This window comes from Caenorhabditis briggsae (assembly GCF_000004555.2).
Source record: "Caenorhabditis briggsae complete genome, chrI, whole genome shotgun sequence".
Lineage (NCBI taxonomy): Eukaryota > Metazoa > Nematoda > Chromadorea > Rhabditida > Rhabditidae > Caenorhabditis > Caenorhabditis briggsae.
The window spans coordinates 13,824,984-13,845,947 of NC_013489.2; the positions used below are offsets into that span (position 1 = coordinate 13,824,984).

A 20,964-nucleotide genomic window follows, 5' to 3' on the forward strand; every position below is an offset into this window, starting at 1 on the left:
GCGTCAAGGCTTCAGAAGCGGCTGGTGGAGAAGCAGGAGCTACAGGAGCTCCAGAAGTCGCAGAAGCAGCTCCGGAAGACACGAAAAATGAGGAGGAGAGCGGCCAGAAGCAGGACGAGAAGAAGGAAGGGGCGGCTCCAACCGCTACCACAACTACGACAGCCTCGAAGCCCCCAACGAAGCCAGCTGGAGGCCTTCTACTCGCCGACGAATCACGCAAAACGTCCATCTGGATTCGTGGAATGGCACCGTCGACGAAGGCGTCAAGTGTGAAGGTAATTCAATGATTCTGAAAGCTTCAGACGCGTTTAGAACGCTGATAAACGCGGAAAGTTGAATTTTTGAGCGCTTAGAAGCTCTTAGAAGCGTTCAGATGACGTTCTAGAATAGTTTAGAATCACACGGCTGCTAAAAAGTGCTAAAAATTGAACTTTTGAGCTCTTGCAGGCTTTTAGAAGCGTCAAAATTGAACTGGAACTCCAGAAGATGCTCTAGAAGCCAGTTTTTGAGTCTCTGGTTCTAAAAATAAGGGAACTAGGGGGTTTATTAGCTGGATTTTTGATTTCTGAAATTTTTGGAGACGATTCTAGAAGTTTTGGAGGAAAAAACAGGATTTCGGAGCCAAAATGGACGCCTACAGTACTCTCCAAGGGATTACTGTAGTCCGACAACTGTATTTGGACAAAGCGCAAATCCCGACGACAAGCTACAGGAGATTACTGTAGCTATAGGATGCTTCTAGATGGATTATAGATTGAGAAGGATTACGGTAGCTGAACGTGTTCAAAAGGAAGAAAGGCTTCAGTGAAAGCAGATTACGGTAGCTGAAAACCTGAAATACGTTAATTGGATACTTGGATTACGGTAGCTGAAATTCTGATTCTCGGAAGCTGGAGGATTACTGTAGCATGCTGAAAATTTGGTTAACGGTAGCTCTAACTGTGGATTTCGATAGCTGAAAGTCTCCGATGGATTACTGTAACTACAGTAACCCCGGATCAGCACAAGAAGGTCTAATGCGAATTCAACGAAAGCAATGAGTCATACTCTCTGCATACGCACACAGACATACACCGGTACAATTACACTTTTGATGTATTGTTTGAATGATTTCTCGTTTTCTCTGCGTCTCTTGGTGATCTGTACTTTCTCCCTCTCATCTCCTGTGTTCCTCTATTCCTATGCAGCAGCAGCAGTTCTAGTAGGCTTTTGGGGAACAAAATTGCTGGAAATTGCATTTTAGAGAGGGCTTGGGCTGGCTGAAAACGCTGTTTTGGGCAATTCTAACACTATATCTAGAGAAAATACCGCAAAACCTGTAATATAAGGGTCCCTGACTTTCAACTTTAAGCTCATTTATCTCAGTCCCTGACCAACATATAAAAAAAAGGTCAACGGACAAAATGTTAATTATAATATAAAAAAACATTCTATCAGTTAACCACTTTTTGATATCTCTTATAGGAACCGAGATAATTGAGCTCAAAATTGACAGTATGGGGGCCCTTCTATTACAGGTTTTACGGTAGCTACATTGGACGAATGAAACACATCCAACTTCTATGAAAAAATGCCAATTCTAACCCTGAAAAAACCACTGACATTTTCAGCAACTCGCGAGTCAATACGGAAAAGTGGTCCAGGCGAAAATCTTCAATTCGCGCCCGTCGCATGAGGGGGAAATCAAGAATTGCTTCGCGTTGGTCACTTTCGCCGACGTCGCCGCTATGGATTTCGCCATCACGTCGTTGCAGAAGAAGAACTATCAGGGACGCGTGTTGAGAGTGGAGAAGGTGAGCAATCGAGCCCAAATTTGGGATTTTCCGGAGAAAATGAGCTGAAAATGGCGATTTTCAGCTAAAAATAGTCCTAATATGCGATTTTCAGCCTTAAAACCCTCGAAAATAGCTCTAAAACTATGAATTTTCTCCCTAAAATTCATTCATTCAGGTTTCCGAATCGCATCTAACGGGATCAGCGGAACGCATTGCTCAGGAGAAACGACAGATGGAGGAGAAGCAGAAGACGTCCGAATCAGTAGCCGCCACCATTGCCCCTGCACCAGAACCACCGAAGAAGAAGCAACGAGCACAGATTACGGCTCCAGAATCGACGACGCCACCGCCACGACGCCCGGCTAAGCCTTCTGAATCAACACCACAGAACGCCAAGAAGGAAGCGCGTCAAACGATTCAGGCGCCGACGTCATCAGATTTGGGCGAAAAACGACAGAAACGACCGCAAATTCAGCCGCCGGAACGGTCGAGAAGCCGTGAGAGACGAGAGACGCAGAGAAGGAAGCCGATCATTTATGACAATGAATTGCTCACGGAACGAGAGTCACCGGAACGAGACTCACGGCGAATCATCCAGGCGGCGGCGGCGACGGCTCCGCGAGCATCCAGAGTTCCCGTTTCACCGATTCGATCGTCGTCGAGACAGGGTGGAGGAGGAGGACGAGGAGCAGAGGGAAGAGAATCGTTGATTATTTCGGCACGTGTTGATACGAGGTTAGAATGTGTGGAATAGCTGAAAATGGCGCTGAAAATGGGCCAAAATCGACTGGAAATTCGAAATTCCGAGCTGATGTCCGCTCAAAATGAGCAAAATGACCAAGATCATCTAAAATGACGGTCGACCGCGGTCAGGCCCAAAACGGACAGGAATCGATTCAAAACGATCTGAGAATTCCTTAAAAGGCGAACGCTTAATGTGACCTATTTTGAGTTGAAAAGGGCCGGCAAACGAAGGAAATCGGCTTATTTTGACCATTGGTCTCTGAAATGGCCTGAAAACGGTGCAATTTAGCAATTAAAGGGGTCTGAAAAGGCCTGAAAAGCCCTAAAAGCGATTCATAGCGGGTGAAATTGGCCTAAAACGGGCCTAAAATGACTTGGATTTCAAACATGTCGGCCTAAAAATGGTCCGAATTGGCCTGAAATTTGGGGTCTTGTTGCCCTTAACGATCTCAAATCGATCTGAAACTTTCCGGATCTAAAATGATATGGAAACAGAGGGCAAGGCCTTTTTTTGGGGGGTTAAAATGGCGCAAAAAACTGAGCGATACGGCTTCAAAATGGCCTAAAGAAGCGGAAGAAATTGGCCTAAAATTGGTCCACAATCGCCTTAAAAATGATTTGCAATTCGTGGAAATCGGTTTTAAACGGTTTTAGGTCGATTCTCAAAACTTCAGGCCCATCATAAGCATCTCAGGCCGATTCTAAGGACCTGAGGCCAATCGTGTAGACATTAGGCCCCAACATAAACGTCGCAGGCCGATTCTGAAAGCCTTAGGCCGGTCGCATAGACTTTAGGCCGATCCTAAACATCTTATGCCGTGAGTACAGGTCCTAGACCGATTCTGAAGGCCTCAGCTCGATTCTAAAGGCTATAGGCCGAATCCAGGAGCCTTAGGCCGATAATAAAGGTCATAGGCTGATTCTAAAGTCCTTAGGCCGGTCGTATAAACTTTAGGGCCGAGCGTAAGGGTCGGTCCTAGACCGACCCAGAAGGTCTTAACTCGATTCTCAAGGCCATAGACCGAATCTAGGAGCCTTAGGCCGAATCGAAACGGCCTAGAGTCGTCGGCCTAGAATCAGAAACAGGCCTGAGCTTCTAGCAAACCTTTATCCTTTATTTTCTAAAAGCGTTTCCAGCAATTGTCGTGGTGGAAAAGGAGTGACCATCAAGCGCAGCGTCGAACGTTCCATTCCCAACAACATTAGCACGTCGTCGCTTCGTCGGAACGCTCCGCCCACTTCTTCAATGACGTCATCTGGGTCATCGTCTTCTCAACGTCCACGTAGCGGCGGAAGACCACCGTCACCGGCTCCACGAGCATCGTATCAAACGGAACAGTATCGAGAGCGTGGGAGAGCGGACTCTGAAGCAGGAGGCAGAAGACGTCACGAGAAATCGCCGATTCGTGAGGGATCTAGAAGACGTGACGAGGACCATCGTCATTATTCGATGGAGATCCGTGGACGTCAGCAAGAACAGGAGCCGGCTAGAAGACGTCAACATGACGAGCAGGATCGGAAGGCACAGGTGAGCCTGATGGGTGGAGGTGGAAAAAGAAATTCAAAAAATCTCGAATCCCGATGGTTATCGAAAGATTTTACGACGTTAGATGAATTTAACTCAAAATTTGACGTGGAATTGATATCCATATTGGCCTAGTTCAGACAGAAAGTGAATTCTGAACCCCCGAAGACGTCAGGAATTCAGAATCCTGATTTTTTTTGGAATATGGCAATATGGGTATCGATTCTTCTTCAATATCATACCAAATTCATCTAACGCAGTGATATCAATGCAAAATTTCCGGAATTCAAGATTTCGAACATTCTGAATTCTGACGTCTTCTGGATTCGAATTTCTAGAAAAACTATTTCGTTAAATTCATTTCTCTCGACTTTTCCGTGGTTTTGATACCAGTATTGTCTATATTCCAAAACATTTTTAGATTCTGAATCCAGAAGACGTCAGAGGATTCAGAAACCCAAAATTTTTGCAATATGGGCAATATGGGTATCAATTTCACTCTAACTCGCGAGCCAAATCCATCTAACGATGTGAAATCAATAAGAAAATGCCGAGATTCGGGTTTTTTGAAATTACAAATTTTTCAAAAATTTCCAAAAATGTCTAAATTTGCAGGAATGATGGCACTATTGGCAAAACGAGAGGAGGAGGATCGCATTCGCGAGCAACGTCGCGAAATCGAACGAGAGAAGGAGCGAATCCGTCTGGAAGCTGAGAAACTGGAAAGAGCACGTCTCGAGTTGGAAGTTCAGAAGCAGAAGATGCAGTTGGAGCAACAGGCGATGGCACTCTCGGCAGGAGCAGCAGGAAATGGACGGTTCTCGAGAGAAGGCTCCTCATCGTCGTCCAGAAGACGTCAGGCTTCTGATGTCTTGGCTCCGCCCACTCTGCCGAAGATTCCGCATCGAGATGATCATCGATCATCCTCCAGAAGAGAAAGTGAACGATCGGCTCCAACCATGTCTAGTAGTAGTAGACGTGCAGCAGAGAGTCGTACTTCTGGAGGCTCACGTCATCAGGCCCCTTCGTCTCACACCACGTCGTCTTCAGCTTCTTCCCGTCAAACGCCGACTTATGGAATTCAATCATCTGGAATTGCACGTGGCACTGACTACAGTAGAATGATGGATCCACCACGTTCGGGATACTCGAGTAACAGCAATAGCACTACCAGCACCAACTATCGTGGCGGCTCATCAGGAGGATATCCCCTAAATAATGCTGCTGGAAATCAGGGATACCAAGCATATGGATTTGAGAATAATGGTGAGCGTGTTTTTCCAGAAAAAACAGGCTAAAAATTCGGTTGTTAAGGATTTTGAACTTTTGAATCTCAAAAATCTCGAATTCTGTTATTTTTCTGTTGATTTCACGACGTTAGATGGATTTATTTCAAAATTTGAAGTGGAATCGATACCCATATTGACCTAGTTTAAACAGAAATCGAATTCTGAATCCTTGGACGTCTTCTGGATTCAGAATCTTAAAATTTTTTGAATATGAGCAATATGGGTATCAAAATGATGTGAATTTTAAGAGAAAGAAAGTTGACGAAGTGAAATTCTAAAATTTGAAAATTTCGAGATTCTGAATACCGACGTCTTCTGCATTCAGGAGACGGCAAAATTAAGATTTTTAGGTGTTAACTTTATTTCCCAATAAATTTCCGTCATTTTGAAACCCACATTGCCCTATTTTTGAAACTTCTGGAATTCTGGATCCTCTGACCTCTTTTGGATTCAGAATCCCGAAATTTTTGGAGTATGGGCAATATGGGTATCAAAATGACGGGAATTTCGAGAGAAAGAAAGTTGATGAAGGGAAAATCTTGATATTCCACGTTTAAAAATTCTGACGTCTTCTGAATTTTTCAAAAATCCAAATTTCAAGAGTTTCTGAATTTCCGACGTCTCCTGAATCCTAATTTTTTCAGTTAACTATCAAGTCTGGGGCGGACTCGACGACCACGGTCAAATGGCCAACCCGGATACCAACTGGACCACCGGCGCCACACCATCGACGTCGTCAACGTCTTCAGCTTCTGTAGGCCATTGGAATCAGAATCAGAATCACTACTCGACGTCATCTGGAGGCTCATCGTCACGTCGTGACTATGGATATCAACGCAACAATTACTAGAGAGTGCATTTCAGGCCCGATTTTAGGCCCTTTTCAGGCCCATTCTCTATACTTTAGAATCTCAAAAAATCCTGTTTTTTTTAATGATTTTTCTTTTTGGCTTTATTCGTTTAATTGACTCTTTTTTGATGAATTTCCCCCTGCAAAAAATTTTCCTGGCTTTATCCCCACCCCCCAATTATCCCATGCCCAATTATAATTAACTATCGTTTAATTAAATTTCCTTTCCCTTCTTTTCTGTAATTCCTTCCTATCCCCCCGTCTGCAAAAATTCAAATGAATTCCCTGGGAAAAAATTACACAAGTTTATCTATCACAAAACTTATCACAAAAAATGACCTAAAAATTCGAAAATAAGGCCTAAGACAGGCCTAAATGCACTTCATTTTATCCTGGAAATCCCCTGGGGTTCCCGCCCGATCGATATGAAAAAAATCGACGATTTGTGAGACATAATACCGGCGATCGTACCAGAATTGATTAGCCAAAACTAGATTTATGATGGATTGGTCGTATCTGGAAAAAAACCCCAATTTTTGACCTCAAAATTGGGATTTTTGGACTTTTTTGATCCCAAAAAAATCAATAATTGATCTTACCGATGACACCCCGCATAGGTCCTGAAACGGTCGTCGTCGACGAATTGACACCCGAGCACTGCGGACTTTGGAGCCATGCAATCTTCCTCGAGAGCACAGAGAAAGTACCTGGAAAATCTTTGAATATCTCGAATCGCGGCTGTTTTCACGAGATTTCACATCGTTAGATGAATTTCTCGCGAAATTTGAGCTGGAATCGATCCCCATATTAACCTCATTCGAAAATTGTCGAATTCTGAATCCTCTGACGTCTTCTGAATTCATAATTCGAAAATTTTTGGAATGTGGGTAATATGGGTATCAAAATGGCGGAAATTTTGAGAGAAACACATTTAACGATACGAAAAATCATAAAATTGAGAATTTCTAGATTCTGAATTTTGACGTCTTCTAGATTGAGAATCTCAAAGAGTTGGCAAAATGGGCAATATGGGTATCAAAATGACGGAAATTTCGTGGTAAACAAAGTCAACGATAAAAAACAGCAAAAAAACTTATTTTGGAATTCTGACTTCTTAATTTCAGATGACGTCGAAAATCCAGAATTTTTATTTCGGATTTTCTTGTGATTTTTCATCGTTAAATTTGTTTTCCACGAAATTTCTGATATTTTGATACCCATATTGCTATGATTCTGAATATTGGAAATTTTGACGTCTTCTGATGTGAAATCTGGAGAAGAGATTTTTTTTAATTCTGAATCATTTTTGAGTATTGGAATAATTTTAGATGTGTTTTCCACATTTTCAGGTTCTTCTTCTTCTCCAGATTCCAAATTTTCGAATTTTTCGAAACATAAGCAATGTGGGTATCAAAACGTTCCAAATTTCATGTGCAACAAGATCTGATAAATGAAAACTTTCAGAGATTCACAGTTTTCGAAAAAAAATTGAAAACCCCAAAAAAAATTTTTGAAAAATTTTTTCCAAAAATTCCAAATCCCCACCATTTCACAATATTCATCATGGTTTGTCGAGTATTGACTGCAAAAACGAACCCAGCATCATACATTTTCGCTTTTTCTTTTTTAAGCTCCCCCGGATTCGTGGGGAAGTACTTGTAGACTTCTGAAAACTTTCAAGTTGTCTGGAAATCTCATAAATTAGGTCAAAAGAAGAATTTCTACCGAATTCGGGACATTTTGGTACCCATATTGCTCATGTTTAAAAAATTCGAAAATTTGGAATCTGGAGAAGAAGAAGAAGCTGAAATTCGGGGAAGACCAAAATAAGGCAAAATGGGTATCAAAATGTCAGAAACCACGTGGAAAACACACCTAAAATTATTCCAAGACTCAAAAATAATTCAGAATTCAAAAAATCTCTTCTCCAGATTTCACATCAGAAGACGTCAAAATTTCGTTAATTTCAGAATCATAGCAATATGGGTATCAAAATGTTGGAAATTGAATGGACAACACAAAAAACACATTGTCCCGATTTCTTGAGATTCGAGATTCTGGAAAATCTCTTCTCCAGATTTCAGATTCCGAAATTTAAAAAAACTCGGAATCATGGCAATATGGGTATCAAAATGACGGGAATTTCATGAAAAACAAGGTTAACAACGGAAAATCGCAAAAAAATCCAGAATTTTCGACGCCTTCTGAAAACCAGAATCCAAAAAAAATCGAATTTTTTCACAAAATCGTTTACTGTAGCTTACTGTACCTGGATGCGTGACTGACAGTATCCCGTGTCCACTGTAACCGTGTAGCAAATACTGACTCTTTCGGCATTCTTGTAAATTTTTTTCCCAAATTTTCTGGTCCCAACCATTTTCATGGGGTTCTCGATTCTCACGAATATCCCTACTGTAGCTGGTGAGCATGGGCGGTCTGAAAAAGGAATACTGTAGATTTTTTGGATTACTGTTCCTTTTCCTGATTTGCTCATAATCTCCACAAAATTTCGCGTATTTTGATACCCATATTGCCATGATTCTGACATTTCGAAATTTTGACGTCTTCTGATGTGAAACCTGGAGAAGAGCATTTTCGAATTCTGAATCACTTTTCAGTCTTGGAATTATTTTAGCTGTGTTTTCCACATGATTTCTGATATTTTGATACCCATATTGTCCATCTTTGGTCTTCTCCAAATTTCAGGTTCTTCTTCTTCTCCAGATTTCAAATTTTCGAATTTTTCAAAACATGGTAGATATGGGTATCAAAATGTCCCAAATTTTGTGGAGATTCTTTTTTCAAATCTTGTTTTCCCTTTTGTCATGGATTGCCAAACATTTTTTGATTTTTGAAATTTTGACGTCTTCCGATGTAAAATCTGGAGAAGAGATTTTTTTGAATTCTGATTTATTTTTGCGACTTGGAAACATTTTAGCCGTATTTTCCACATGATTCCTGACATTTTGATACCCATATTGCCCTATTTTGGTCTTCTCCGAATTTCAGGTTCTTCTTCTCCAGATTGCAGAATTTCGAATTTTCTGAAACATGGGCAATATGGATATCAAAATGTCGCAAATTTTTTGGAGATTCTTGTTTTGATCATATTTTTATCTTTACCTTGTAGATTTTCCAAAAACTTTCAAAAAATTTGAAGAAAAGGTTTTTTGAAAAATTCGAAATTGTTGATTTTTTCATATTTTCACAATAAAAAAGGAAAAAATGTCAAAACAAGAATCTCCACAAAATTTGGGACATTTTGAAACCCATATTGCCATATTTCGGTCTTCTCCAATTTTCAGGTTCTTCTTCTTCTCCAGATTCCAAAGTTTCAAATTTTTTGAAACATGGGCAATATGGATATCAAAATGTCGCAAATTTTTTGGAGATTAAGACCTGATATTTGGAATTGCACGATTATCGATTTTTCTGGGTTACTGTACCTTTTCCTAACTTTCCCATAACAATTCACCAAGTCATAGACATGAGAAACATTGGATTTCTCAAAAATCACCGATGAGTCCAAATACCACAAACTACCGTAATCCCGGAGAACCTGAGCAATGACTATTGGCTTCCAGCGATAGGACTTGAGTTGGTTCATGGATGGCGGGAAATTTGAAAAATTGAAATTTCGAATTTCCAGATTACAGGAGTTCTGGAATTCCAAAATTTGGAATTTTGAAAAAAAATAGGGTGTGCTGTACCTCTTTTAACATTCTTAAATTATCTTCAGCAATTCCTAAATTGTATAAAATAATTTTCTGTCGATATCCCAATTTTCGAATTGAGGAAATCTGAAAATCTTCAATTTAGACGAAAAAAATTCTGGAAAATTCCTCACCAATCTCATTCCATTTCTCACAAATTGATTACTAAATGCTGTCACAAAAACTGAATCCGTGATTTTTTGTTTTTCCAAATTCAAGAATTTTGAGGAAGATTCTGAAGGAAAACACGACATTTGTGAGGAATTTCACGACGTTAGATGGATTTTTCTCAAAATTTTAACTGGAATTGATACCCATATTGACCTAGTTTGAAGGGAAACTGAAATCTAAATCAATGTAGACGTCAGGAATTCAGAATCCTGGGGTTTTTGGAATATGAGCAATATGGGTATCAAAATGACGGAAATTGAGAGGTGGACAAGGTTAACGATGGGAACTAGCGAAAAACAAAGATTTTGGAATTCTGAATTCTAAATTTCAGAAGACGTCGAAAATTCAGAATTTTTGTGTTCAAGATTTCACCGATTTTTCATTGTTAACTTTGTTTCCCATGAAGTTTCTGTCATTTTGATACCCATATTGCCATATTTTTGTAATTTTGAGAATTCTGAATTCAGAAGACGTCTTCTGAATTCAGAATCTTAGATTTCTTTCGATATGGGCAATGTGGATTTGAAAACAACGGAATTTCGACGAAGAACATTTTTAACAAAGAGAAATCACAAACTTTGAGAAATTCAAGATTCTAAAATTCAACGTCTTCTGAACCAGAAGACGTCGAAAATACAGAATTTTTGTGTTCAAGATTTTAGCGATATTCCATCGTTCACTTTACTTCTCAAAAAATGTCCGTCATTTTGATACCCATAATGCCTCTATTTATAAGATTTTCGAAATTCTGAATCCTCTGACGTCTCCTGGAATCAGAATACTAATTTTTTTGGAATATGGGCAATATGGGTATCAAAATGACGGCAATTACAAGGCAAACATTTTTGACGACATGAAATTTGACGAAATCTAAAATAAAAAGTTTTTCTCACCAATTTTCTCCCATTCCTCCACAAAGTCGCAGCTAAATCGTTTGCCAAGGATTTTCGGATTCTAGAAAAAAAAAATTCAATTCTAGAACATTCTATTTCAGTTTACTTCTGGCAATTTATAGCAAAAATTGTAGATCTTTCCGGTTACTGTAGATTTGCATTGACATTTTTCGGGAATAATTGGCTCCGAAGAATTGTTGGAATCTTCAGAATCGTCAGATGGCGTCATTGAAAATTGAGGATTCTGATTTTTTCAGAAGACGTTAAGAGTTCAAAAAACCACATTTTTACCCAAAAATTGTCGTCTTTTTCCTCAAAATTGTGTCGTCGGAAAATTGGACTTTTTAGGAATTGAACAAAAAGGAAAAGGGTCCCAAATACATAGACAATTAGAAGTAGAACATGATTAGCATGAGGTCGCATCTGGAGGAGACTCTGGAAAATTCTGAAAAAAAGAAAAATAAGATCAAAAAAAGAATCTCCATGAAATTTGGGGCATTTTGATACCCATATTACCCAGGTTCCGAAAATTTCGAAAATTGGAAATTCGGAGAAGAAGAAGAAGAGCCTGAAATTCGGAGAAGACCAAAATAGGGCAATATTTGTATCAAAATGTCGGAAACCATGTGGAAAATACGAATCACACAACTTTAGGTTCGGAAAATGCTCCAGAATCCAAAAAATCTCTTCTCCAGAAACATCAGAAGACGTCAAAATTTCAAAACTTTAGAATCATGGCAATATGGGTATCAAAATATCAGAAATTTCGTGGACAACACAAACATTTTGTTTCCAAGACTTAAAAATGTTTCGAATTTCCAAAAATCTCTTCACCAGATTTCAAATCAGAAGGCGTGAAATTGGTCATTCGCTTAGTGTGGAGACATAGAATCAAAAGAATAATCTCCATAGAATTTGGGACATTTTGATACCCATCTTGCTCATATTCGGAAAATTTCGAAATTTTGGAATTCGGAGAAGAAGAAGAACAAGAAGTTCGGAGAAGACCAAAATAGGACAAAATGGGTATCAACATGTTCCAAATTTTGTGGAGATTCTTATTTTCGTACTGATTTTCTTTTTTTCTCAAAACTTTCTTCAGAATCTGGAGAAGAAAAAAATTTTTGAAAAAAATTTCCTTCCTCTTCTCCATATTTTGGTTCAAGAAGAAATAGAAGAAGATGAAAATGATCATGGTGGCCTTTAAGGATATACAAGAATGTTCCGGAAAAAACAAAAAAAAAGTAATTTCAATATCTTTAATATCACGAGACTCTCTAATCCTTACATCTCTTCTTCTTCTCCAGATTCAATATGAAAAAAAAAGAAAAAAAAAAGACTTTTTTAATTTAAAAAAAAGGAGGAAACCTTAAAACTATTCTTTGCTTCTAAAAAAGCCTTAAAAAATGACTAGAAAAGTGCATCTTAGTGAAATTCGGAAAAGGAAAAAGAAGAAGAAGAAGGAGGATAAGAAGCAGAAAAAGGTTTCGCCTTCTCAAAAATTTTATTTATACACAAATTCCCATAACACACGGTTGCCCCGGCAACCGCTTGACCACTCGGAGCAATTGACCAATTTCACGTCTTCTGATTTGAAATCTGGAGAAGAGATTTTTTTGGAAAATTGCAATTTTTTAGACTTGAAAATAGAATATTCTTATTCTCCTGGAAGTTTCCAACAATTTGATACCCATATTGCCATGATTCTAAAATTTTGAATTTTTGACGTCTTCTGATGTGAAATCTGAAGAAGAGAATTTTCAGAATCTCAGAATTTTAGAAAGAGGGAAAATGTGTTTTTTGTGTTGTCCATTCATTTCCCAACAATTTGATACCCATATTGGCATGATTCTGAATTTTTGAATTTTTGACACCCTCTATGGTGAAATCTGGAGAAGAGAATTTCCAGAATAAAGGCTATTTTTTAGACTTGAAAATAGAATATTCTTATTGTCCCGGAAATTTCCTACAATTTGATACCCATATTGCCATGATTCTAAAATTTTGAAGTTTTGACGTCTTCTAGGGTGAAATCTGGAGAAGAGATTTTTTTTGAAAATTGCAATTTTTTAGACTTGAAAATAGAATATTCTTATTCTCCTGGAAATTTCCAACAATTTGATACCCATATTGCCATGATTCTGAATTTCTGAATTTTTGACACCCTCTATGGTGAAATCTGGAGAAGAGAATTTCCAGAATCTCAAGATTCTAGATAACCAGAAAATATGATTTCTGCGTTTCCCAGGACATTTCCAACATTTTGATACCCAGATTGCCATGATTCTAAAATTTTGAAGTTTTGACGTCTTCTAGGGTGAAATCTGGAGAAGAGAACTTTCAGAATCTCAAAATTCTAAATTACCAGAAAATGTGTTTTCCGTGTTTCCCAGGATATTTTCGACATTTCGATATCCATATTGTCCATCTTTGGTCTTCTCCAAATTTCAGTTTCTTCTTCTTCTCCAGAATCCAAAAAATCTTAAAATTTTTGAAACATGGGCAATATGGGTATCAAAATGTTGGAAATTAAATGGAGATTCTAGTTATAACAAGGAAAAATTTCGTAAATAATTTAATAAGAAAAAAATTCAAAATTGTCAAAAAAATAAAAGATCACAGATAAATTAAAGAAACAATAAATTAGAAACCCGTCGTTTAAATTAAAGTGTCAGAAAATTTAAAATTTAGATCCTTGCCATTTTTCTCCTCAATCTAGCCAGTTTTTCGATTCGATTTTGGGATTTTCTGGAATAATTTTTAAAAATTTTTTAAAAATTTTTTCAAAATTTTGACCTCTTTTTAGCTCTCCGGTTCACTTCTCGAATTCCCAAACAATCCTGAATAGAGAAGAAATCCACAATAGTCGCATTTTCATCAAAAAACGACGCTGGATCTTCCAAATTCGTGGAGTCATTTAGAATACAATTTAGTGTGGATTCCTGGAACAAATAGGCTACAGTAACCCAATAACCTACAGTAACCCTAATACCTTTGCATAAAACATCACACTCACACATCCAATTGTATGTTTTTCAATACACAAATCGAGACATTCGGCGGCGGATCCAACGGAATGAGCGTCTACTAAATGACCAATTAGCACTTTTTGACGGTGTCGAATTGGCTGCCCTCCCGAACATTTGTTAGCGGAGGACTCTGAAATTATCATATTTGAAATTGTTGGGTTGAGAGCTTTGAAATGAGCCCAAACACGACCTATTTGGAACAATTTTAAAATTTCGACTTTAAAGGCGCATGGACCTTCGAAAAATCGAAAATTCCAAAAGTAGGTCATGGTTATATTCATTTTGAAGCTCAAAACAAGGCAAATCCAAAACTCGAAAAATATTGAAATTACGACGAAAATTGATCGAGATACGGTAGTTTCAAAGAACAAAAATCACCGAAATTGATGTTTAGCTTCAATTTGAGGTTTTCAATGCCAAATTTCATAAATTTTCGATTTTTACGCAATGAGAGCTTTGAAATGAGCCTAAACACGACCTATTTTGAGCTTTTTTGAAAATCGACTTTAAAGGCGCATGGACCATCGAAAAACCGAAAATTTTGAAAGTAGGTCATGATTATATTCATTTTGAAGCACTCCGTGTGCAAAGTTCAAAATTTTAAAAATTGTTAAACATGGATCAAAACTGACCGAGATGCGGTAGTTTGAAACCTACAGTATACCAACTTACGCCGAATACAAATCTTCTCATAACTGTTCACCGGATTCCTTGGCCTTGGTGTCATTGCCATATCATCATTAGGTATATTCCCCATCAAATAACAAAATCCACGTGTCTTATCGTATTCTAAAGCTGAGCAATCCGAAGCTCCGCCCCCTGGACGGGAATTTGTGAGGCAGGCGAAGACACAGTCGTCTTCAGTGATTTCCACGTATTTGGAATTTGAATTGGAAGCTTCTACGTCATCAGATCTTACGAAAATGACATCTTGGCCAGTTGGACATTTGGCTGAAAATTGAATTTTTCAGAATATTCATTTAATGGCGTTTCTTCAAAAAATTCAATTTATTAATCCCATTCTTATAAGTTTTTTCCACAAAATGGGACATTTTTGACCAAAATCCAAAAAAAAACCCGCAAGAAAGACCTTCCGGATCATCTAAACATCATTAAAAAGGTCTACAAAAAAGCAAAAAAGAACTAGGGGGCACCCGGAGTTGAACCGGGGACCTCTCGATCTGCAGTCGAATGCTCTGCCACTGAGCTATACCCCCACACATTGAGGAGCGGGGTGGACGGCGTATAAGAACGGCGAGGCGCCTACTCACCGCGTTGAGAGAAGAGGAGGGTGGTGGAGGAGGAGGAGAGTGTGTTGGATGGGGAGGCCGGAGAGATGATGTCCTTTTCGACGAGACGCAGGAATGGAGGGGCACTGGAAGATGGAAAAATGATTAGTAAAAGATAATAATAGAGGGATATTCGAAAAAAAAAAATAGATGGAAATCGGTTGAAAATGAAGCATATAGCAGTATTTTCTAGTTTTGGCTGAAAATGGCTGAAAATCTAAGACACCTTTAGTAGAAATTTAGAATTTTCAGTGAAATACAAATTTTAAGTTCATAAGACAAGAAAAATGCAAAAAATCCAACAAGAAAATCTCGATTTTAAGCCTAACTACGCCCAATTTAGTTATGATCCTGTTTTTGGCTGAAAACTGCTTATTTTTGGCTGAAAATTGGCTGAAACTTCTAAAGATAAACATTTTATGTTGGAATTAAGAGAAAATCAACTTGAAAACCTGGAAAATGCAAAAAACTAGACGAAAATCGGTTTATTTTGAGCCAAACTAGATGAGGCGGAGCTAAAACTACAGTAATCCTGGACTTTCAGACCCTGGATCTAGTTGACAAGTACAGTAATCTTTTACCAAAAATATATTATATAATTTCAGATTTGATTTTACTCTATTTTCCGGAAAAAATTTCTTTTTTTCTGAAAATTCTTCTTCTTCTTCTTCTTCTTCTTCTTCTTCTTCTTCTTCTTCTTCTTCTTCTTGTTACCCCAAAATGGGTTAGGAGGAAGAAAAAAAGAAGTTTGACAATTAAAAAAAGAAGAAATCCTTTTGAAGTGTATAAATTCCTTGGAAAATTTCTTTTTTTCCTCCAAAATTCTCTTTTTCTGGGCCCGAAATCCTACCTTTCCTCTTCTTCTTCTTCTATTCCAAACTCTTCCCTTGAAACAAACATTCTAACACATCTCAGAGTACTTTTTGACAGTTTTCTATGTAAACTAGATCCTTGACTTCTGAAGACGTGCGACGCCAGATTCTGAAATTGTCCATACATTGCACATGTGGCAAGTGGTGTGCTGTAAGTGGCGGCATAGCAGGTGGGGGACCTAAAAAAAGACTTTTGATTAAAGATTTGAATTTGGCGAGTTGAGAGCTTCAAAATGAGTATAAACACGACATATATTGCATAAGTTTCAAATTTGACTTTAAAGGCGCATGGACCCCAAAAATCGAAAAATTTTAAAGCACGTCATGATTATACTCATTTTGAAGCTCTTCACGCGGGAAATACAGCAAAATCAAAAAGTTTTGAGTTTAGCCAAAATTTGACCTAGGATTACTGTACCTTGCACACTTGGTCAGACACTCTAATTTGGAAAAATTATCATCAGTTTCCAATGGAGAAATTTTCGTAATCCCTGTATTCTTTTTGGTATTATAACACACAGATTCGACGTCTTCCTGAAAATTTGAAATTTTGAGGGTTCTGGAAATGTGAAAATATGAAAAATAAAAGTTTCCAGAATATTCCAGATTCTTACCGTAGTTTTTTGAAGTTTCTGATCGATGAACATATTTTTTCCGGTTTTCACATTTGTTGTCACACCGGCAAGCACTTTTCGAAGACGTGGGGAAGAGGGATTGATGTCTAGAAAAATTGTTTCTCAAATTTTTAAGAAAGGAAGAAAAAGATAAAGATGGTTAAAAGAAGAAAAATCATGAAATTTGGGACATTTTGATACCCATATTGCCCATGTTTTGATAACTTTGGATTTTGAGATTCGGAGAAGAAGAAGAACTCAAAATCTGAAGATGACTAAACATGGGCAATATGGGTATCAAAATGTTGGGGATAATGTGGAAAACTCAAATAACACAATTTCTGGTTTTCTAAAATTACGAGATTCTGAAAATTCTCTTCTCTTCTCCAGATTTCACATCGGAAGACGTCAACATTTCAAAATTTCAGAGTCATGGCAATATAGGTATCAAAATGTCAGGATTTTACTGGAGAACTCGAGTTTTGCTATATCGAAGTTTAAAAATGCTCCAGAATCCAGAGAATCTCTTCTCCAGATTTCATACCAGAAGACGTCAAATTTTCAAAACTTTAAAACATGGGCATTGTGGGTATCAAAATTTGTAAAAAAAAATACCATTCTCCTCACAAAATCCTCTTCTTTTTCTCACTGTATTGAGTTCAGACGTCTTCTGAATTCAGAAGACGTCGAATTTTCAAAAAATTTGAAAGCATGGCAATATGGGTATCAAATTGTTGGAAATTGAATGGACAACACGAAAAACACAATTTCCCGTTTTTTAAGTCATCGAGATTCTGAAAATTCTCTTCTCCAGATCTTGCATCAGAAGACGTCGAAATTTCAAACTTTCAGAATCATGCCAATCGGGAATTTTGTAGAAATTATTTTTTCAAAGTTTATTTCATTTGAATCTTGAATTCTGGAGATTTCTGAATTCCAAAATTTTTGAAAACATGGCAATATGGGGCTCAAAATGACGGGAATAAGCCGAAAAATAGATCTAACGTCACCAAACTTTCTGAAAATCAAAATTCGAAGACTTACGATGAAATTCATCATCTGAAAGCACAATTCTCGACGCCACCGCCCTTCTTTTATCCGATTTTCGTCTTGGCTCATCGATGCGATCATCAAAAATCGCCCCAGGGAATCTCATAAGGTCGTGTCCGTATAAATTTTTGTTGTAAAGGTTTACGGTAGTCTGGAATTTCGAAAATTTCTAAAAAAAAATCTGAATTCTACAGTACTTTCTTCCCTCTATAAGTGGTCTCTCGTGCCTCATATTTTCTTCCATTTTTATCAATTTCAATTGATAATTTCTCTTCTTCTGGCACCTCATCATTCCTTCTTCTTTCCTGGTCCTTGAGCATCATAGTCTGAAAAAATTTCAAAATTTCAGAATTCTGAAATTCTGGAAATCCACCTCTAAGCCCTTCAAAGGATCCTCATCTTCCAAAATTTGAGTTTTCGCCGCATGCATCTTTGTCATTTTTCTCATTTCTCGCTCCACGGCAAATGGATCCTTAAATTTTTTTTCAAAGCTTTCTACAGTAATCCTTACAGTACCACTTCCTCTGCCCCCCTCTCTTGTATTGTGTCTTCTATTTGTTCTGGAACAACGTTTTCATAGTGCTCCCCATCGATACGATTATCCACGTAGTACTTGGTAGCGGAGACACTGTAGCGACCTGGAAATTTTGGAATATGGAGAAGAGATTTTTCAGAATTACAGATAATTTTAAAATCTGAAAACACTTGAACCTTATTCAGATCGTCAACAGCTTTAATTTGATACCCATATTGCCATGTTTTTGAGTTTTTTGATTTTTGGGATTCAGAACCTGGAGACGGAGAAGAACTTTTTCAGGTTCAAACAAAATTTCAGGGGTTGAAACTATTCGGATCTTGTTAAGCTTGTTAAGAGCTTCAATTTGATACCCATATTGTCATATTTTGAAAAATTTTTAAAATTTGGGATTCAGAATCTGGAGAAGAAGAAGAAACTGAAAATCGGAGAAGACAATTTTGACCTTCTTTTTGATCCGAACTAGAATACATGATTCGAATTTTGTTTTCCGCTGCATTTCTGACATTTTGATACCCATTTCATCAAAATTGCACACTTTTTGAGTTCAGACGTCTTCTGAATTCAGAAGACGTCGAATTTTGAAAATTTTGGAAGCATGGCAATATGGGTATCAAATCGTTAAAAATTTTATGGAGGATTCGGATTTCACAATTCCAGAATTCCAAAATGCTATAGAATCCAAAAAATCTCTTCTCCAGATTCCACCCTAGTAGACGTCCAAACTTGAAGAATTTAGAATAATGCCAATATGGGTATCAAATCGTCAGAAATCTCATGGAAAACTTGAATATCTCAAATTCGGCATTCAAAAATGCTCTGGAATCCCAAAAATCTCTTCTTCAGATTTCAAAACTCACCATTGAACTGTGTAACCTCGTTCTCATCCTTCCTCTTCTCCAGATTTCTCTGATTTTGATGATTTTCAATGAACTCGTCAGGAAGCTCCTGTAGCTGAACTAAACTGGTCCCTTGGAATGAAGACGTTGGCATCTTAGAAGTCGTCAAGTCTCCAGAAGACGTCGAGATGTCTTCTACATCATTGTCCTCTACCAATTCTTCAGGTTCCATGAAAAATCGTTCCTCGTCTTCAGAAGTCGTTTGGGATAAGATTATCGGTGTGGATTCTGGGAATTCTGAGAGTTCAGAAGACGTCACGTCTTCTAGAATTGGGAAAGAAGAGGAAGATTGCATATTAGTGGTGGAGGACACAAAAGAAGACGTGGAGGCTTTGGGAAAGGCAATGAAATATGGAGAAGAAGAAGAAAAAGAAGGAGAAGAACTCCTGGAGAATTCAGGTAACGTCACTTCTGCAGTTGAAGACGCTAGCGTTGAAGACATCCCAATTGGAGTATCAAATAGTGATTGGCTAGCAGAAAATGGAGAAGAAGAAGAGGATTCTTCAGATTCCAACGTCTTCTGAAGGTCCACGTCATCCGAAGTGGTACGGTAGTCCAGATCCTCAACCTCTGGATCTGCCGAATCAAAAAGTGACGCATTCATTTGCTTGTACCTCTCATCAAAGTTGTTGGATACGGTTTCCCGGGTAGAGGAACGTTTGGAGCTCTGAAAACTCTGAATTTCGAATCTAATAATATTTTTCTAATGTGCATCTTTTTTCCCATAAAATTTCCTGAATTTTGATACACATATTGCCCATGTTCTAAAAAATTTGAATTTTGGGGTTATGGATTCTGGAGAAGAAGAAGAGAAATTTCGAAACTTTTGAAAGATGGGCAATATGGATACCAAAATATTGGAAATTGATTGGACTTCTTTTTTATTCGAAAAAAATTTAGATGAATGCAGTTTGAATCCTGACTTTTTTTTTCCAGAATTAGGAAAATACATCAAAATCTGGAGAAGGAAATTTTGAGCTTCTAACATATTTAGATGTCTTAGATTATCAAAAACATGATTTTCCAACTTGTTTCCAACATTTTGATTCCCATATTGCTAGAATTTTCTGAGTTTCAGGTATTGACGTCTTCTGAATACCAGAAGACGTCAAAATTCAAATTTTTGAAACATGGGCATTATGGGTATCAAAATGTTGGAAATTTTATAGAAAACACTGATAACAAAATTTCAAGTCTTCAAAGTGTTTTCGAAGTCAGAAAATCTCTTTTCCAGATTTTACATCAGAAGACGTCAAAATTCAAGATTTCAGAGTCATGGCGATACGGGTATCAAAATGTCAGGATTTTTCTGGAGAGCTCGAATATTGCTATTTCAAAGTTTAAAAATGCTCCAGAACCCAGAAAATCTCTTCTCCAGATTTTACATCAAAAGACGTCAAAATTCGAAATTCCAGCACCATGGCAATATGGGTATCAAAATTTGTCATTTTTCAAGCTTGTTCTTACCAATCTCCTTACAAAATCCTCTTCTTCTTCTTCTTGGTCATCTGGCGTGGACGGTAATGGAATTGTGGAGTTTTCTGAATATTCTTGGAACATTGACATTTTGGCCAGAAGCGGATTCTGAGCAATCATGTCGGTTAGATTTTGAGCCCAACATGGGCTTAGAAAGAAGAATAGATAGGGGAGAAGCATAGGAATCTGAAAATTCTCTTTTTTTCTTGAATACGGAAAGGAGAAAGAAAACGGGAATTT

The 20,964-nt window shown here is 37.8% G+C and overlaps 3 protein-coding genes and 1 non-coding gene across 4 annotated transcripts in view; 1 reads left to right on the forward strand and 3 right to left on the reverse strand.

Annotated features, from left to right (window-relative positions):
- Positions 1–6,183, forward strand: part of CBG04377 — a gene marked incomplete at both ends in the record, with an annotated part of 6,749 nt that extends 566 nt beyond the window's left edge. Inside the window, 6 exons of the mRNA XM_045241485.1 lie at positions 9–275; positions 1,611–1,793; positions 1,951–2,510; positions 3,657–4,066; positions 4,660–5,310; positions 5,978–6,183. Of these exons, the coding sequence (XP_045092657.1) occupies positions 9–275; positions 1,611–1,793; positions 1,951–2,510; positions 3,657–4,066; positions 4,660–5,310; positions 5,978–6,183 (2,277 nt within the window). The remainder of the gene's footprint in view (positions 1–8; positions 276–1,610; positions 1,794–1,950; positions 2,511–3,656; positions 4,067–4,659; positions 5,311–5,977) is intronic.
- Positions 6,184–6,554: 371 nt separating this feature from the next.
- On the reverse strand, positions 6,555–11,383 carry CBG04378 (the record flags this gene model as incomplete). The annotated part of the gene is made up of 10 exons (XM_045241486.1): positions 6,555–6,699; positions 6,783–6,890; positions 7,729–7,849; positions 8,453–8,838; positions 9,630–9,775; positions 9,894–9,983; positions 10,031–10,131; positions 10,961–11,021; positions 11,067–11,204; positions 11,252–11,383. 10 exons carry the CDS (start codon positions 11,381–11,383, stop codon positions 6,555–6,557), a joined length of 1,428 nt encoding a protein of 475 aa, XP_045092658.1.
- A 2,264-nt stretch (positions 11,384–13,647) lies between these two features.
- CBG04379 lies at positions 13,648–20,904 on the reverse strand (the record flags this gene model as incomplete). Its single annotated transcript, XM_045241488.1, has 14 exons — positions 13,648–13,708; positions 13,757–13,902; positions 13,953–14,119; positions 14,662–14,940; positions 15,261–15,364; positions 16,129–16,329; positions 16,569–16,684; positions 16,765–16,871; positions 17,809–17,965; positions 18,012–18,140; positions 18,188–18,286; positions 18,331–18,605; positions 19,210–19,915; positions 20,716–20,904. The coding sequence occupies 14 exons, from the start codon at positions 20,902–20,904 to the stop codon at positions 13,648–13,650; spliced, it is 2,736 nt and encodes a 911-aa protein (XP_045092659.1).
- On the reverse strand, positions 15,135–15,206 carry CBG28954. Its single transcript has one exon. It is a non-coding gene (tRNA).
- Positions 20,905–20,964: the final 60 nt, after the last annotated feature.